This window comes from Bufo bufo, chromosome 5 (assembly GCF_905171765.1).
Source record: "Bufo bufo chromosome 5, aBufBuf1.1, whole genome shotgun sequence".
NCBI lineage: Eukaryota > Metazoa > Chordata > Amphibia > Anura > Bufonidae > Bufo > Bufo bufo.
Genome location: NC_053393.1, coordinates 131,972,358 through 131,991,963, shown reverse-complemented (window position 1 = coordinate 131,991,963; position 19,606 = coordinate 131,972,358). Strand labels below are relative to the sequence as shown.

The following is a 19,606-nucleotide window of genomic DNA, read 5'->3' as shown; positions in this document are numbered from 1 at the left end:
ACGGATCCGCTTGAAGATGACACAATGTGGCTCAATCTTCAAGCGGATCCGTTCCCCATTGACTTTCAATGTAAAGTCTGAACGGATCCGCTCAGGCTACTTTCACACTTAGAAAATTTTCTAAGTTTTAATGCAGACGGATCCGTTCTGAACGGATGCGAACGTCTGCATTATCGGATGAAACATCAGACGGATCCGCTCCGAACGCTAGTGTGAAAGTAGCCTAAGTCAAATCCTCCTTGCTGCAAGGCCAAGGTGGCAGCCCCCTCGCTTCCTTATCAGAGTCTGACATACAAGAGAGATATGCTCCTTGTTAGTTTGGGATGCGCTGCTAACGAATACTAACTTTGAGATAAGATTCTGCAGAACCTTTTTAATTAGTAGGATTTTGTTAGTTTGGTACGGAAGTATTGCCTTTTATGAGTAACCAGACGTGTCTGTTATCTATACTGTATGTCTGTGTCAGCTCCCTCTGAGCGCTCATAGGCAAAACTTCAATCGGAATCCCGACAATCATAAAGATGGAGGTGACAGGCGCAATGCGTGATGCGGATTGCGTTGGCACGGAATCCGGACCCATTCATTTCAATGGGGCTGTGTACATGTGCGTTGGTTTTCACGAGTCACATGTGCGTTGTGTGAAAATCGCAGCATGTTCTATATTCTGCTATTTTCAAGCAAAGCTGGCCCCATAGAAGTGAATGGAGCTGCGTGAAAAACGCATCGCATCCGCAAGCAATTGCGGATGCAATGTTTTTTTTTTTTACAGATGGTTGCTAACAGATGTTGTTTGTATACCTTCAGCTTTTTATCACGCGCGTGCAAAATGCATAAAATCGCATTGCACCCGCGCGATAAAAACTGAACAACTGAACGCTATCGCAGACAAAACTGAATGACTTTGTTTGCGAAATCGCGTCTGGACCTAATCCGCACACGCTCGTGTGCAAGGGGCCTAAGTGTTACAAAGCATCATAAATCAATATAATGCTATGTGACCCCGGCAGTGCTGGGAGGTCAGGGCGGGTGCCTCGCTGCGAAAGGGGCCTAAACCTCAGGTGCATCATGGCATGCTGGTGGTTAGGTTCCCTTTTAAAAGTATATTCCTAATATTTCTCATGGAGCCGTGTGTGCCAGGCAGGCTCGGACTGGCCCACAGGGGTACAGGGGAATCCCCCGGTGGGCCCCTGAGCAAGGTGGGCCCCTAGTCTCCCACCCCCTGCACAAGTGGCACATAACACATTAGATTTAGTACATTACATACATATATTCAATGTACAGCACATCAACCAGCTTATGTTCATATAAAAAAAATGTTAGATTATTTATTTTATTTGAATGTATCCGTACGGTGGGCCCCCAAAATAAATTTTACTGGTGGTCCCTAGGTACCCCAGTCCGACACTGGTGCCAGGTATTCCAGCCACACACAAACGGGGGGGAATATATCAGTGGGGGTCATTTACTAACATCCCTTTGCCAGTTTTTGCTGTCCTTGCCACTGGTGGGTGGTTAGGGAGTGACGGGGTCCTTCAGTCGGGGGCTGGAGTTACCACCTAATTTATCACAAGGCTCACGCTCCATCATAAATTAGGTAAATCCTCCAGCAGCGTGGGGGTGGGGGTAAACAAAGACCGGCGTAAAAAGCTTGTCTTTGCGAATTACCCCCTGTGACTTTTTTTACACCAGTTTTCTGGCGCAAATGGTATTACAAATTCTACCGCATCGATTGCTGATTCACTAGAAGGAGAAAAATGTTACATTTGTGAGGGTCTGACATTGGACCTCCAGCAATCTAACTGCATAGGTAATTACTGTGTGAGGGTGGAATACCCCTTTAACTTAATTCATAAAAACCTAAAAAAAAATGCCTATTTTTTTTCAAGACAACAGGTGACATCATTTTACGTTTGTCTATGAAGGACACGTTCTTCATCCTCTGCTATATGTAAGCATGGCACTTTTGATACGTCTGCAAAACATCAGCTTCTGAAAACCATCATGTGTACTCATAGCGCTAAACTGAGCCTATAACTGCGCATGCTCCAGAGGAGAAGTGCCCTAAACAAACATGGCGGTCTTCTGGCACGCCGTCATGACGTCAAAGGGTCATTTAGAACCGATGAGATTTACAGGTCGGAGGATATCACGTGGTTGTAACCTCTCCTGTCCTTCATCATGTAGACATGGCGGCCTCCGGCAGCAGCGGCAAGAAAGCGGGGGACTTGCTGAAAACCCTTCCGCGGGTGTCACTGGCCAATTTGAGACCCAACCCTGGTGCCAGACAGAAAGTAAGGATTCTGCCGCCAGCATAGTTTTTATGGCGTGCAGTGTGAACGGCCACCGTTATTCTGGTAGCTGTGCGGTAACGCATGCCTTTAACCTCTTGACGTGCAGTAGCAAGTTACAGTTTTACGACTGTCCTGAATTTAGGGAGATTTGTAAGGTTTACTTTTATAAAACACCTGTATGTCCAAGAGAAATGTATTGTAGATGCAGGTCCTCACCTGTAGGGGGCTCTGTTACCCCCATTCTCCACTTTACAGCAGTTGCTTCACCCATTGTATCAATGGAGAGGCTGCGCATTTGGGGGCCATAGATAAGGGGCTCTGAATACCCTTCAGTTCCGAAATGGACCTAAATTTGGACAAATTCAATATTTTAAAATGTTTGACTGTAGATTTACTGTGTGCTCAGAACGTGAGGGGGAGGGGTAATTTATGGTGGTTTACCGCTTCATAAAGAACGAAGACTATGAAGCTCCGCTGATGTTGAAGGAGGCGGCTTTCTTTAATCGTGACTTAAGGGGGGTATTCCGGGACCTCAGAATAGTCTGTCAAGGGGGCAGCTTGGCACCCTTAAAGGGGTATTCCTGTCGGGCACGTTGATGGCATATTGCTAGGGTATGCCATCGATTTTCAGTAGGTGCGGGTCTCACTTCTGGAACCTGCTCCTGTCTCCAGAACAGGACCCCAAATTGAGCAGAGAACAGCCACCGTGTGTTCTTTCACTTTGGGGGCCCCACCCCTAGGAGCCGCTTCTATTGGGAATTAAAGGCATTATCCAGTAATAGCTAATGATAACCTATCGCCGCATGGCCGGCTGCCGACAGCTTTCCAAGCACAGGGCCGTATATAATATAGAGGCTGTGTTTGGTATTGCAGCTCAGCCCGATTGGCTTCAGTGGGGCTGAGCTGCAACTAGGCCACGTCACCGATGTACTGTGACGTCACATGGTGCCGAGGATGGTGTCTAAGAGGCCACGGTGCTCAATGAGTACCCAGCCTCTTCTAACAGCTGATTGGCGGGGGTCCCTGGTGTCCGGACCCCCAGCGATCTGATATTGATGACCTATCTAGAGGATCGGTCATCAATATATATTCCAGGATAACCTCTAGCCATATGCCATCAATGTCCCAGGTGAGAATACCCCTTTAGTGATCAGGTAATAGTAACTTTCAGATGTTTAAAGCCGTGCCTGGTAAAAGAAATGAAGGGGGCGCTTCCGTAACCCTTTCAATCAGCTGATCACTGGGGTGCCAGAAATAAGACAACCACAGGTCTGATATAATGGCAAAGTCTCCTGTGCCTGCTGATCAGTTTGACCTTTTTTTTTTGTGTTGTAGGAAAAAAAACGTGGACGCGGTAGACACGGTGGAAATAGAAGTGGCAGGGGCCACAAAGGAGAGAAGCAAAGGGGTAACCGGCCACGCTTAGGATTTGAAGGAGGTCAGACACCTTTTTACTTGGTTATTCCCAAGTATGGATTCAACAAGGGGCACAGGTAAGTACAAACCACGTATAGAAAGATAATGCAGCGCCCTCAGATCCTTACCACTTGTACAGACTGTATATACCAACCTGCTCCAGTGTTGGGAGGGGGCCACAACTTTTGGGGCTCCAAAGTGCCTGTGCTAAGCAGACACATCCTCGGCACTGCTCTTGTGCACCATTGTTACCCATGGGTGTAGGTGCTCTGGAGCTCCTAGATGAAGAACCCTGTGTCCGGCATGCCCTGGATCTGTGCCTTTTTAGGGCTCATGCACAAGACCATTGTTTTTTTTTTTTTTTTTTCGCAACCAATCTGCATTTTTGTGGGTTGGATGCGGACCCATTCACGTCAGTGGGGCTGCGAAAGATGTGGACAGCACACTGCGTGCTCTCCGCATCCGTATGTCCGTTCTGTGGCATCTGCAAAAATATAAAACATGTCCTATTCTTGTCCGTGATATGGACAAGGATCGGATGTTCCATTCTGCCAAATGTGGAAAGCAGACAACTGGTATCCGTGTTTTGTCGACCTGCTATGGCCTCGAGCCCTTAGGCCCCTTTCACACGAGCGAGTTTTCCGCACGGATGCAATGCGGGAGGTGAACGCATTGCACCCGCACGGAATCCTGACCCATTCATTTCTATGGGGCTGTTCACATGAGCGGTGATTTTCACGCATCACTTGTGCGTTGCGTGAAAATCGCAGCATGCTCCTCTTTGTGCGTTTTTCACGTAACGCAAGCCCCATAGAAATGAATGGGGTTGCGTGAAAATCGCAAGCATCCGCAAGCAAGTGCGGATGCGGTGGAATTTTCACGCACGGTTGCTAGGAGACTATCGGGATGGAGACCCGATCATTATTATTTTCCCTTATAACATGGTTATAAGGGAAAATAATAGCATTCTGAATACAGAATGCAAAGTAAAACAGCGCTGGAGGGGTTAAAAAATAAATAAAAAATCATTTAACTCACCTTAATCCACTTGATCGCGATGTCGGCATCTCCTTCTGTGTTCTTTACTGAATAGGACCTGTAGTGAGCATTAATTATAGGTCAAGGACCTTTGATGACGTCACTCCGGTCATCACATGGTACGTCACATGATCTTTTACCATGGTGAATCACCATGGTAAAAGATCATGTGACGTACCATGTGATGACCGGAATGACGTCACCACAGGTCCTGTTGCTGCACAGAGATCAGATGAAGCCAGAAGGAGATGCCGGGCCGCGAACAAGTGGACTTAGGGCTCTTTCACACTTGCGTTCTTTTCTTCCGGCATAGAGTTCCATCGTCGGGGCTCTATGCCGGAAGAATCCTGATCAGTTTTATCCTAATGCATTCTGAATGGAGAGAAATCCGTTCAGGATGCATCAGGATGTCTTCAGTTCCGGAACGGAACGTTTTTTGGCCGGAGAAAATACCGCAGCATGCTGCGCTTTTTGCTCCGGCCAAAAATCCTGAACACTTGCCGCAAGGCCGGATCCGGAATTAATGCCCATTGAAAGGCATTAATCCGGATCCGGCCTTAAGCTAAACGTCGTTTCGGCGCATTGCCGGATCCGACGTTTAGCTTTTTCTGAATGGTTACCATGACTGCCGGGACGCTAAAGTCCTGGCAGCCATGGTAAAGTGTAGTGTGGAGCGGGGGAGCAGCATACTTACCGTCCGTGCGGCTCCCCGGGCGCTCCAGAGTGACGTCAGGGCGCCCCAAGCGCATGGATCACGTGATCGCATGGACACGTCATCCATGCGCATGGGGCGCTCTGACTTCATTCTGGAGCGCCCCGGGAGCCGCACGGACTGTAAGTATACTGCTCCCCACTACTACTATGGCAACCAGGACTTTAATAGCGTCCTGGCTGCCATAGTAACACTGAAAGCATTTTGAAGACTGATCCGTCTTCAAATGCTTTCAGTTCACTTGCGTTTTTCCGGATCCGGCGGGCACCTCCGGCAAATGGAGTACACGCCGGATCCGGACAACGCAAGTGCGAAAGAGCCCTAACGTGAGTTAAAAATATATATTTTTTTTTTTTAACCCCTCCAGTGATGTTTTACTATGCATTCTGTATTCAGAATGCTATTATTTTCCCTTATAACCATGTTATAAGGGAAAATAATACAATCTACAGAACACCGATCCCAAGCCCGAACTTCTGTGAAGTTCGGGTTTGGGTACCAAACACGCGCAATTTTTCTCACGCGAGTGCAAAACGCATTACAATGTTTTGCACTCGCGTGGAAAAATCGCGGGTGTTCCCGCAACGCACATTTTCCCGCAACGCCTGTGTGAAAGAGGCCTTACTCTGTCATGCTGGATTATTAGGATTTCTGGAGCCGCCTGGTACATTAGGAGTGATGTGACTCCGGATGCTGTATTCAGTTACAGCTTATTCTAGTTAATGCTCCCAGGGGAAGGCTTAGCAGATGCTGGTGGTTATAAGAACATAGGGCCACATTTATCTTACAGATGCACCACTTTTGTGCATTTTGTAATTGTAATTGTTATTTATTTATTTTTTTCAAGGGCACTTTGAATATTTTTTTTTTTGCATAAGTGCTGTTACTCCGCTATCCTCACCACTTTCCTGAAAAGACACATTTGTCATCTTCCAAGAAAGTTTTCTGGCATAAATGAAGACTGAAATCTATGTCAGGCAGGGGCTTGGCATAGGTTTTAGTTCATGCGCACGGGCTACTGGATGCTATGCCTAATATATGATGAGGCGTACACCACTGGGGGGTGGCAAACAGGGGGCCCACTGGGGGGTGGCACTGTTATGGGTGCTGAGTATAAGTGATAGGGCTCGTGCACAGAACCGTTTCGGTTTTGCGGTCTGCAAGTTGCGGATCCACTAAATAAGGATGCTGTCCGTGTGCGATTCACATTATTATTATTATTATTATTATTATTATTATTATTATATATATATTTTTTTTTTTTGCAGGCCCATTGAGTTCTATGGGTTTTAGATCTGCATTATGAGGACCAGAATCGGACATGTTCTATCTTTCACAGAACTGACATGCGGATGTGGAAAGCACATGGACGTCATCAGTGTGTTTGTTACCTCGGTACGTCAGTTCCAGTAAAGACAGAACATGTCCTATTCTGGTCCTCAAAATGAGGACCTCAATTCCATAGAACTTAATGGGACTGCAAAAAATGTGGATCGCAAAATGGATACAGTCGTGTGCATAAAGGTTTAGATACACAGCTCAGCAGGTTGTATGACCTAAAATCTGCTCAGCTCCTCTTGCTCTAGAACACGCTGCCTGCAGATTGCACTGCATTTTCATGGTGACAGATTCTCTTTAATCAACAGTTTTCCTCTATATAAGTGCAGAAAATAAAATACGATTTTCCACAATAAGCACTAAGAACAATACACTTGGCAAATGTCTCCACCTAGTGGCAGCATCTGTTTCTGTTGAGAATACTCCGTCGCCTCTTGAAAAGTCTGTTTTAGAAAAGCATTCCCCATGTGATAATTCCTGAGCATCTATTCTTATTACACTCCGTCTGCAGTAAAGGTCCATCTGGGTGTTACCACTTGAGGGGAGGTCCATACACATTCTGGCATTAGCCAACCAGTTCTACCAGTATCAGACTGTGCAGACACCCCCATCCCCCAGCTGGGAACACCCAGACACCCATTCACTCAAACTTCTAGTGCATGCAAGTAGTTACTAAAACAGTCATGTCCTCTAACATTATACCAGCAATTACTAGACGAGTGTGCACCCATCCTGCTGCCGCCTGAATGTAGGAGCAGTCAGGGCCGTCACTTACCATGTGCCTGACTTTGGCAGATAGAACGGGCATACTTTGTTTAGCTTTCCCCATTGTGGCTTTAGAAGACCGGGCTACTTGAATGGGCAGCGAGGACGGCCACTGCGGCAGGGTTTTAAAGCAGGACCAACGGCGATCAGCTGATCACTGAGTAGGGTCCAATTAGAAAATGGGGTTGTCCTGATGCCAGACATCCATTAGCCCACATCTTGTAGCTGAGGCTTCTCAACGAGCCCCAATCATAGGGTCCCCCTTATCATTTGAGTGACATATAGTATTTTGAAGTCAATACTCCAGGACTCTTTTTTTTTTTTTTTTTATATTTTATTTCTCTGTTCTTTTCCTGTTGCTTTTTTGTTCAGGATCATTGGTTTGTCCCGAGGAACCAGTTTTGTCACTGGGGAAACGCCGCGTCGGGACGCACCGATATGTTTTAATGTCGACCCCTTGGAATGTGCTCTGTCCACACTCCAAGGATACTTTTTTTTCATTTACTTTGCATACAATATAGTTTGGATTTTCCTCATCTCTGGGACAAGAATCCTGCTATCAGACAGGGTGCCAATAGGTGTGAGAAAGGGCTTAGCCACCGAGAGGGTGCTGTGCCTGTAGGCAGGGATAGATAAGGGATCTGCCAGGGGGGGAAGGAAAGCTCAGACATGAAAAACAGGTAATGGGGGCATATGTATGGATGGTGAGGGGTGTTAGGAGCACATGAACCGGACAACCTCTAAGTATTATTAATTGTTTGTATTCTTTCTTTTGTAGCTTTCGGCGCCAGTATCAGCCGCTGAGTTTGAAGAGGTTGCAGTACCTCATTGATCTTGGAAGGGTCGATCCTTCACAACCGATTGACTTGACACAACTAGTCAATGCACGAGGAGTTACCATACAGCCACTAAAGAGAGACTATGGGGTCCAGCTGGTAGAAGAGGTACAGTGACAACCAAAATAATAAGTAGAATGAATTATATGTATATTAGTACACATGAAGACTATATCCCATGTGGCCAAGACATGGCTGTTGTCTGTACAGTCCATGGTCTGCACTGATACTAGTATTACTCTGTGTAATGTCACTCTTCCTACAGTGTCATAGGTTGCGTCTTCTGGCAATAATAGCTGTTTTTGCCATATAATTTCAGCACACGCTCGAGCGCATTAACGTATAGTAGCCCACGGAATCAACAACTGGAGGATGCTCGCCCATTACGTTCAGGACAACCCCAATAAAATAAATACAAGCACTTATCAACGCAAAATAGACCTACAGGGAGTATGGCTACACCTAGGCAAAGAAAAACCTTCCCTTATTAAAATATAACTTTTAATAGGATATTAAAAACGTATAGCATACCACTAGATGAAATATAAGATTAAGCACAAATAATGTCATAATAAATCTCTGTAAGACAAATAAATAGGATTCCGATGGCGGGACCAGATTTGTGTCCTTACTCACGGTTTGAAGATTTATGCATCATGGAGAAGACCCGCAGTATAGGCTTCATGGGACAAAAAACCTCGCTGTCCGTTATCTATCCCTGCCTACAGGCAGAGCACCCGCCCCAAAAGGGACGACCCCACCTCTCGGTGGCTAAGCCCTTTCTCATACCTATTGGCACCCTGTCTGATAGCAGGATTCTTGTCCCAGAGATGAGGAAAATCCAATCTATATTGTATGAAAAGTAAATGGGGGGGGAAAAAAAGTATCCTTGGAGTGTGGACAGAGCACATTCCAAGGGGTCGACATCAAAACATATCGGTGCGTCCCGACGCGGCGTTTCCCCAGTGACAAAACTGGTTCCTCGGGACAAATCGATGATGCTGAACAAAAAAGCAACAGGAAAATACCAGAAAAATAAAATGAAAAAAAAAGAGTCCTGGAGTATTGACTTCAAAATACTATATGTCACTCACATGATAAGGGGGACCCTATGATTGGGGCTCGTTGAGAAGCCTCAGCTACAAGATGTGGGCTAATGGATGTCTGGCATCAGGACAACCCCATTTTCTAATTGGACCCTACTCAGTGATCAGTTGATCGCCGTTGGTCCTGCTTTAAAACCCTGCCGCAGTGGCCGTCACCGCTGCCCATTCAAATAGCCCGGTCTTCTAAAGCCACAATGGGGAAAGCTAAACAAAGTATGCCCCTTCTATCTGCCCACGTCAGGCACATGGTAAGTGACGGCCCTGACTGCTCCTACATTCAGGCGGCAGCAGGATGGGTGCACACTCGTCTAGTAATTGCTGGTATAATGTTAGAGGACATGACTGTTTTAGTAACTACTTGCATGCACCATGTAATAACCATTCTGGAGCATCTTATAACTCTGTTGTGCGATTCCTTTATTATTCCTACTAGAAGTTTGAGTGAATGGGTGTCTGGGTGTTCCCAGCTGGGGGATGGGGGTGTCTGCACAGTCTGATACTGGTAGAACTGGATGGCTAATGCCAGAATGTGTATGGACCTCCCCTCAAGTGGTAACACCCAGATGGTCCTTTACTGCAGACGGAGTGTAATAAGAATAGATGCTCAGGAATTATCACATGGGGAATGCTTTTCTAAAACAGACTTTTCAAGAGGCGACGGAGTATTCTCAACAGAAACAGATGCTGCCACTAGGTGGAGACATTTGCCAAGTGTATTGTTCTTAGTGCTTATTGTGGAAAATGGTATTTTATTTTCTGCACTTATATAGAGGAAAACTGTTGATTTAAAGAGAATCTCTCACCATGAAAGTGCAGTGCAATCTGCAGGCAGCGTGTTCTAGAGCAAGAGGAGCTGAGCAGATTGATATATAGTTTTATGGGAAAAGATTCACTAAAAGTTGTAATTATTCAGCCCCTTTAAATGGGTTGTTTCACTACAACAACTTATCCCCTAGCCAAAGGAAACGCCTGCAGAAAAACTACGTTTGGCAGCAACTTCAAAGGATATGTGTCATCTGAAAATGACCTATTGTGTAAATCATGATTCAATGTTAAATATCTGTAAATAATTTTGGGTGGTTATTTTTAATTTCTCATGTCCAGTATTTATAGTAAAAAAATCCTGCAGTTTTCACTAGAGATGAGTGAAGCGAGCTTCGTATGCTACATCCAAAGCGGCTTCGCAAAAAATTTTGTTATAATGCTGTACGGAGATTCGTCTCCGTACAGTATCAGAATGTATGGGCTCCGATGAGCCGAAGTAAGTTATACACAAAGTCGTTGAATAAATTTGGTAATTGATTATTACAGGGAAAAACTACTTCAGAACTTGGAACCAATCTCTGCTTCAGTTCCGAGTGGTACCTTTGAACCGAAGCGGAATTCAGTTCCAAGGTTTTTCACTGTAATAATCAATTACTGAAGTTATTCAACGAAGTCGTGCGCCGCTTCGGGAATCACAAACTTTCGCCTCGAAGGAGGCAGTACATTCTAATGCTGTACGGAGAAGAATCTCCGTACAGCATTATAACAAATTTTTTAGCAAAGCGTCTTTTGGATGTAACATCCGAAGTCGCTTCGCTCATCTCTAGTTTTCACACTGGCCACTAAGACTGATAGTAGGAGCCACTCCTTGGTCACTTTACTGTAATTCCCTACTAGTCATTACAGGCAGGATTAAAATGACAGATCTCACCTATGTATAGATAACACAGCCTTCCCTATTCGCAATAGGTGATACCACAGCTTATCTACTCCCTCCGTGACGTCTGCACAGGTCACAGAGCATGTCTAGAAAACTCCTCCATAAAAGTCAGTGGTCCGTTGTGTCTATGGACCATGGAGCTCTGTAAAGCTGATCTCTAAAGGAAATTTGTCAGCAGAAAATGACCTATTGTTTAAATCATGTTTTTATGTTTAACATATTTTTAGAGAATTTTTTGATATGGTTATTTTTTTTAATTTTCCATGTCAATAACTATATTTAAACAAAAACCATAAAACGGACTTAATGTCTAGTTCACAATAAAGAGAAGGGGGTGCTCCCTAGTGTAATATCTTCAGATGTCTGCGTACAGTACCTAGGTAAATATACCTTACCAGATTGTGTTGTGCAAGGAAGTCACTCCCTGGACAGGAGGAATACCAGGCGGCTGCGCTCGTTAGTCGGAAACCTCTTAGTAGATGCCAGAGGAGACACGTGGAGAAGAACGCTCAGAGGAGCAGGAAAAAATGGCGCCCTGCATTGGAGACTGGTCTAAAATATTTGATTAATAATTAACTAAAAACATGACAATCGGCTACACGTTTAATAGTGGTCCGCTATCGTCATCAGGCTGGTGAAGATGGCGGACTGCTGTTGAAATGTGTCCCCCATGTTGTTTTTATTTCATTTTTAATCAAACATTTTTCCCCCAGTTTTTGCCTGCTCTTTTGAGTGTTCTTCTCCGCTATTCACAATAGGTAATTATCAAATCTTTCCTTGTACAATGACCTCTGCACAGGAGAACATGCCCAGAAAACTCTCCATAGAAGTCAATGAGGTCCCCTCCTGACCACTGTGTATATAGCCCCTGTGGCTGCCGTAAAGCAGTTTTCTTAATTGGTAAATGCTGTTAAGAACATCTCAGGCAAGATTGCCGCCCCCATAATCATGTTCAGAAAATAGAGTACAAAAATCTGTAATCAGAAAATAACAGATGAGAAAAAAGGAGATGTGCTGCTATCTGGTTTTAACTGGCAGAAAAAAGTTTTGGTGGCGCATTTCCTTTAAGAACAGCTCAGGCAAGATGGCTGCCCCCCTAATCATGTTCATGCTCTTCTTAAAGAGTTATTTCCATCTTGTAAATTCATGGCATATCTCATATCTAGTTACCACCATGATCAGTGAGGGTTCGCTCTCTGGGACTATCGCGATCCTGAGAATGAAGGGACTGCGGCCCTAGTTTAGTAATGTCCCCTTCACTGTGCATGGAAAAGCTTTGCAGAGAGTAGACTGAGGTGCTAAAGCTGTAATGCATTCCTTTCCTTCTCCTACTGATAACCTTGTACCTTTTTATTTTGCTCAATAAAGTAAATATTTATTTAATTCTCTCATGTTTTGTTGTATTTTAGGGGTCTGACTTGTTTTGTGCTAAAATAAACATTGAAGTCCAGTGGGCCTCAGAGCTAGCAATTGCAGCTATAGAAAAGAATGGAGGTGTAATAACAACGGGATTTTATGATCCACGCAGCCTTGGTAAGTAAAAAAAATCTTATTTTTTTTCCCCCTCTCATACAGAGGTCGCAATAACGCCTGTACAAGCGGCATAGACGCCTGTTCAGGCCATTTTACTCCCTGGAAAAAGTCTAAGGCGTACCGATACGCCTTAGACTTTTCCTCTACATTCAGCAGCACAGGGAGCGCAGCGATGCTGCCTGTGCCTGAAATGACCAATAGCAAAGCTCCATACAGTAAGGAGCTTTACTCTTGGGTGGTTTGGGCGGGCGCCGGAGCGATACAGGTCCTGCATCAGGGGAAGGCGGCGGGAGCTGAGAGGAGGAGGGCCCGGCTCCCGGGAGTTTTTACAGTAAGGAGAGCGGGGCGCACTGTACAAGGACCCCGGGAAACATGGCGGCGGGGGAGCTGAAGAGGACTCCTCAGAGGTGACAAACAGCCCCGGACATCAAGGTGACAGCAGAGTGTGATCATCACACACCCACGTACCTCACACGCTGCACCACGTACCTCACACGCTGCACCACGTACCTCACACGCTGCTGCATGTAGTGTATGTAGTGCACTGTATGGTCAATGCAGGCAGGCTATTTAAAGTACTGCAAATGATAAAGTACAGGGTTAATTCCGCTATATTGGACTGGATTTTATCATTTAGCAATAATTGCCTGATGGTATTTAGTAATGGTCCCCTGCATAAATACCCATCTCTTAGGCCACGTTCACACCACCACTATTTATTTCTGTTGTTCTGCTCCGTTAGATGAGCAGAGCAACAAAAATAACAGAAGTGCTGGATCGGGCACATAAGGGTGAGTTTTTGTCAACATACACAAAAACCGTATACATTAACGGACGCCTCAGACAGATGCCATACTGTGGCATCCATCACCAAGTTTTTTTGCTGAACTGGAAAGTGTAGTGTACCACATTTTTTCATTCTGCAAGGTGGTCTAGCAAAAAAACAAAGGCTAACGTATACTATTTTAAAAAAAAAAATTCTTTTTTTTTTCTTTTTTTTCTTTTTACAATGGAACTCTGTGGTGACGGATGCAACAGTATTGCATCTGTCTGAGGTGTTTGATAATGTTTTTTGTGTACATTAAATGTATGACAAAAATGTGATGTGAGCCCAGCCTGACTGACAGGGAAGAAGCTGAGCAGACTCCGCTGACTATGAAAGAGTCCGTTCAGTTTCTGTTCGGGATCTGTCTTTTTACCAGACAAGAAAGTGCTGAATACAAGGCTTTTATGTCTGGTCTTTTAACAGAATCTGCAACAGAGGCTTCAAACGCAGCCTCCAACGCAGATGTGAACAAGCGCAGGCCTACGTATTATGTATTTGTCTTACTGCAGCTTTCGTACTCCTCAAAAATGGTCAGGAGTATTTTTACTCTTCTGGAAAAAACGTAGTGCGACCTCTGCGCTCATAGAAAAAGAAAATTGTCCCACGTTATGGTGAAGAATTTTGATTACTACATTACCTCTCCTGCACTCTGGCTCCTCTCCATGTCCAGTGGTCTCTGCAGAAGTCATGCTCCCCTGTCTTCTCCAGCCTGCTCTGCATAGTGTGTGCACTACGTCCTAACTCTGTACACGGTGTGAGGCAGTGACAGGCCTCATAGCTGCTAGGGGAGATTTATGGCAGGAGTTTCCATGTCTTCCCCGGCAGTTATCAGAGCTGAGGCAGCACCAAGTGCCACAATCAGTCTGGGATGAGAGCCCAGACTGTCAGTCAGGGAAAGTGTGCAAACAGAGGCCGGGTGAGGCTCTGGATGTGTGCTTTCAGCTGGTCTTGGCTGAGAGACCACGAGGCTGGGAGATAGCCTGGAGTTGGGGGACAAAGCGACGCCTGGTAAGTGGGTCGTGGGGCCATAGTCAGGCGGACTACTGAGCCTCAATCCCCCCCCACAAGAGACATTGAGCTGGTTACAGCCAGGAGGCGGTTGGACTGACTGGCTAGGAAAGCCGCATCTGGCTCCGTGTGTGAACTATGTCTTATAGGGGAGTCAGGGATACTTTGTTTAGTTAGAGCCTAGACGGGCAGGTGTTCATTTGTATTGTTTTGTTTACTCACTCCCTGCTCCCTAGTATTCGCACAGCCATTTTCTCCCTACTTTTGGGGGGAAAAAGTGTTTCTTATAAAGTGAAAAATACGGTACTCATAACGAAAAACAAGTCCCATGTTGCTATAGGGTGGAAATGTTTGTTAGCTCATTGGGGGTTTCAGCCTGTTTGTGGATACTATTATGTAGATGGACCCTGCAGTTTTGTAGTTGCCACATTTTTCTTTGCAGCACCTCAGTGGTCCGTAAAGGGGTTGTCTGGCGACATAAATAGCTGTTTTGGTGTTTAGCCGATTTGAAATAAATGAAATCTACTAATATACTTTCATTATGAAATCTGAACCTATGTCAGACCTGTTCTTGTAGGCCAGAAAGCTTAACTTCTGTATTTGTTCTGAGACAGGCAAAGAGCTTGCTCCCCTCCCTGTGTCAGTGACCTGATGTATGGTTCTTAGTTCATTAGTTGAGCCAGCCCCTGTTATCAGAGTTAAGGCTCATGTACACGAAAGTGTGCCGTGCAATGTACGTACACCATCTGTGTGGCTGGTGCTGACGGATGGAGACCCGTTTAACTTGAATGGGTCCGCAATCCGTCTGCTCCACAAAAAATGAGCATGTTCTTTTTTTGCAGTGCAGAGGCACGGACCAAAATGCCATGGAAGCACTCCGTAGTGCTTCCCTGGCCTTCCGCTCCGTATCTTCCGGATTGCGGACTCTCAAGTGAACAGGTCTATGAAACGGTGAGTGCCTGTATATTGCGGACCTGCTGTTTGCGAGCCGCAATAGGGGCACTGCTGGCACACCTTAAAACCTGCCTCTGACAGGGCCTAATAAGCGTGAGCCTTAGGCTGAGTTCACACGGGCGAGATTTCTGCGCGGGTGCAATGCGGGAGGTGAACGCATTGCACCCGCACTGAATCCCGACCCATTCTTTTCTATGGGGCTGTGCAAATGAGCTGTGATTTTCACGCATCACTTATGCGTTGCGTGAAAATCGCAGCATTCTCTATATTGTGTGTTTATCACGCAACGCAAGCCCCATAGAAGTGAATGGGGCTGAGTGAAAATCGCAAGCAAGTGGGGATGCGGTGCGATTTTCACGCACGGTTGCTAGGAGACTATCGGGATGGAGCCCGATCATTATTATTTTCCCTTATAACATGGTTATAAAGGAAAATAATAGCATTCTTAATACAGAATGCATAGTAAAACAGCGCTGGAGGGGTTAAAAAATAAATAAATAAATAATTTAACTCTCCTTAATCCACTTGATCGCGCAGCCGGCATCTCTTCTGTCTTCTTTGCTGTGTACAGGAAAAGGACCTGTGGTGACATCACTCCGGTCATCACATGGTCCATCACATGATCCATCACCATGGTAAAAGATCATGTGATGGACCACGTGATGACCGGAGTGACGTCACCACAGGTCCTTTTCCTGTACACAGCAAATAAGGAGACAGAAGAGATGCCGGCTGCGCGAGCAAGTGGATTAAGGTGAGTTAAATTATTATTATTTTTAACCCCTCCAGCGCTATTGTACTATGCATTCTGTATTCAGAATGTATTATTTTCCCTTATAACAATCTACACAACCCCGATCTTCTGTGAAGAAGTTCGGGTTTGGGTACCAAACATGCCGATTTTTCTCACGCGCGTGCAAAGCGCATTACAATGTGTTGCACTCGCGCTGAAAAATCGCGCATGTTCCCGCAATGCCCGTGTGAACCCAGCCTTAGGGCTCTTATACTCTTTGCGGCTGCAAAAAAATGGAAATTACTCTGTTCATTCAGTTTCCATATGTCCATTCCGCAAAAAAATTGAACATGTCCTATAATTACGGACAAAGATAGGATCGTTCCATTCCGCAAAATACGGAATGCGGACCACAAAACATCCAACGATCGTGTGCATGAGCCCTTACAGAAAGGCTGGTTGAGCTAATGATCTGAGCCACACAGCCAAACTTCTACATGTCACTGACACAAGGAAGATGGAGGAATCTCTCAGCCTGTATCAGAACAAATGCGAACATGAATCTTCCTGGACTACGAGAGGGGGTCTGGAATTGGGACATAGTTGCTGATTTCGTAATTAGTATATTCGTTTTATTAATTTCCATTTGCGCAGCATTTTATATCACCAGACAATCCCTTCAACTTGCCAGATTCTAGGAATTTTACTGTATTTCAGACTTTCCCTGTTTTCCATTTACAGAGGTTCTGTGTAAACCGATACCGTTTTTTATGCGTGGAAAGCCGATTCTTAAACGGATGCTCCCGCCAGAAGATTTGGTAAAATATTATACCGATGCAGAAAACCGGGGATATTTGGCAGATCCAGTTAAAGTGGCAGAGGCCAGGAAACATCTCGCTATGAAATATGGATATATACTTCCTGACGTTACCAAAGATGAACTCTATGAAATGTTATGTACACGCAAGGACCCACGTCAGATATTCTTTGGCCTTGCTCCTGGCTGGGTGGTCAATATGAAAGAAAAGAAGATTTTGAAACCCATAGATGAGCAATTACTGGCTTATTACAGCTCTTAAGTCCTATGTAATATTGTGCCAAACTGACCTGGCATTAATACTGTGCATATAATTGAGCTGATTCCTAATGGATGAGCAGTGTGTATATAGGGAGGGGCACAGATAAAAAGTTACAGCTCTTGTTATTTCCTTTTTTATAATGTTAATAAAAATATTTCATTTGGAAATAAATGTTTTGGAGCCTCATGACTTCTGTGAAATTTCTTATGTGGTTTCTCGCTTTGTATGAAATGTTTTGTTCTTGGTGTTCTTCAGTTCGGCGTTAACACTAACATGCAGGATCATAACTATCGTATATATATTAAAGGGTTTAAATATTAATGACCTATCCTCAGGAGTCCGACCTTCAGCACCCCCAGCAATCAGCTGTTTAAAGAGATCGCAACTCTCACGTGAGTCGTCCTCCTCCATCTACAGGTTCTTCTCAAAAAATTAGCATATTGTGATAAAGTTCATTATTTTCTGTAATGTACTGATAAACATTAGACTTTCATATATTTTAGATTCATTACACACAACTGAAGTAGTTCAAGCCTTTTCTTGTTTTAATATTGATGATTTTGGCATACAGCTCATGAAAACCCCAAATTCCTATCTCAAAAAATTTGCATATCATGAAAAGGTTCTCTAAACGAGCTATTAACCTAATCATCTGAATCAACTGTAAACACCTGCAAAATATTCCTGAGGCTTTTAAAAACTCCCAGCCTGGTTCATTACTCAAAACCGCAATCATGGGTAAGACTGCCGACCTGACTGCTGTCCAGAAGGCCATCATTGACACCCTCAAGCAAGGGGGTAAGACACAGAAAGAAATTTCTGAACGAATAGGCTGTTCCCAGAGTGCTGTATCAAGGCACCTCAGTGGGAAGTCTGTGGGAAGGAAAAAGTGTGGCAGAAAACGCTGCACAACGAGAAGAGGTGACCGGACCCTGAGGAAGATTGTGGAGAAGGACCGATTCCAGACCTTGGGGGACCTGCGGAAGCAGTGGACTGAGTCTGGAGTAGTAACATCCAGAGCCACCGTGTACAGGCGTGTGCAGGAAATGGGCTACAGGTGCCGCATTCCCCAGGTCAAGCCACTTTTGAACCAGAAACAGCGGCAGAAGCGCCTGACCTGGGCTACAGAGAAGCAGCACTGGACTGTTGCTCAGTGGTCCAAAGTACTTTTTTTCGGATGAAAGCAAATTTTGCATGTCATTCGGAAATCAAGGTGCCAGAGTCTGGAGGAAGACTGGGGAGAGGGAAATGGCAAAATGCCTGAAGTCCAGTGTCAAGTACCCACAGTCAGTGATGGTCTGGGGTGCCATGTCAGCTGCTGGTGTTGGTCCACTGTGTTTTATCAAGGGCAGGGTCAATGCAGCTAGCCATCAGGAGATTTTGGAGCACTTCATGCTTCCATCTGCTGAAAAGCTTTATGGAGATGAAGATTTCATTTTTCAGCACGACCTGGCACCTGCTCACAGTGCCAAAACCACTGGTAAATGGTTTACTGACCATGGTATTACTGTGCTCAATTGGCCTGCCAACTCTCCTGACCTGAACCCCATAGAGAATCTGTGGGATATTGGGAAGAGAAAGTTGAGAGACGCAAGACCCAACACTCTGGATGAGCTTAAGGCCGCTATCGAAGCCTCCTGGGCCTCCATAACACCTCAGCAGTGCCACAGGCTGATTGCCTCCATGCCACGCCGCATTGAAGCAGTCATTTCTGCAAAAGGATTCCCGACCAAGTATTGAGTGCATAACTGAACTTAATTATTTGAAGGTTGACTTTTTTTGTATTAAAAACATTTTTCTTTTATTGGTCGGATGAAATATGCTAATTTTTTGAGATAGGAATTTTGGGTTTTCATGAGCTGTATGCCAAAATCATCAATATTAAAACAAGAAAAGGCTTGAACTACTTCAGTTGTGTGTAATGAATCTAAAATATATGAAAGTCTAATGTTTATCAGTACATTACAGAAAATAATGAACTTTATCACAATATGCAAATTTTTTGAGAAGAACCTGTATATCGTCACATCAATCGGTGTGCAGCTCTCTCCCATTGAAGTGAATGTGATTGAGCGGCAATACCAAGTTGCTATAGGATGTATGGCCCTGTGCTTTCACTAGTATGAAGAGGCTGAAGTGCTCAAACAGCTGATCAGCAGTGGTGCTCAGGAGCCGGACCCCTACCAGATATTGATGACTTGTCTTGAGCATAAGTCATTGAAGTGAATCTCCTGGAAAACCCCTTTAAATAACAGAAGCTGCAGAT

General features: G+C 44.9%; 1 protein-coding gene across 1 annotated transcript; it reads left to right on the top strand.

Annotated features, from left to right (window-relative positions):
- Nucleotides 1-2,137: 2,137 nt before the first annotated feature.
- MRPL15 (mitochondrial ribosomal protein L15) lies at nucleotides 2,138-17,529 on the top strand. The gene is made up of 5 exons (XM_040433089.1): nucleotides 2,138-2,291; nucleotides 3,627-3,784; nucleotides 8,339-8,504; nucleotides 12,617-12,740; nucleotides 17,003-17,529. The coding sequence occupies exons 1-5, from the start codon at nucleotides 2,187-2,189 to the stop codon at nucleotides 17,338-17,340; spliced, it is 891 nt and encodes a 296-aa protein (XP_040289023.1). The 5' UTR covers nucleotides 2,138-2,186; the 3' UTR covers nucleotides 17,341-17,529.
- The last annotated feature ends 2,077 nt before the right edge of the window (nucleotides 17,530-19,606 follow it).

Excerpts from the sequence above, each read along its gene's own strand:
- MRPL15 (XM_040433089.1), top strand. The coding sequence starts at position 2,187 with ATGGCGGCCTCCGGCAGCAGCGGCAAGAAAGCGGGGGACTTGCTGAAA. Across the intron at positions 8,505-12,616 it reads GGGTCCAGCTGGTAGAAGAG|GGGTCTGACTTGTTTTGTGC; the intron begins GTACAGTGACAA and ends GTTGTATTTTAG. Across the intron at positions 12,741-17,002 it reads TTATGATCCACGCAGCCTTG|AGGTTCTGTGTAAACCGATA; the intron begins GTAAGTAAAAAA and ends TTCCATTTACAG.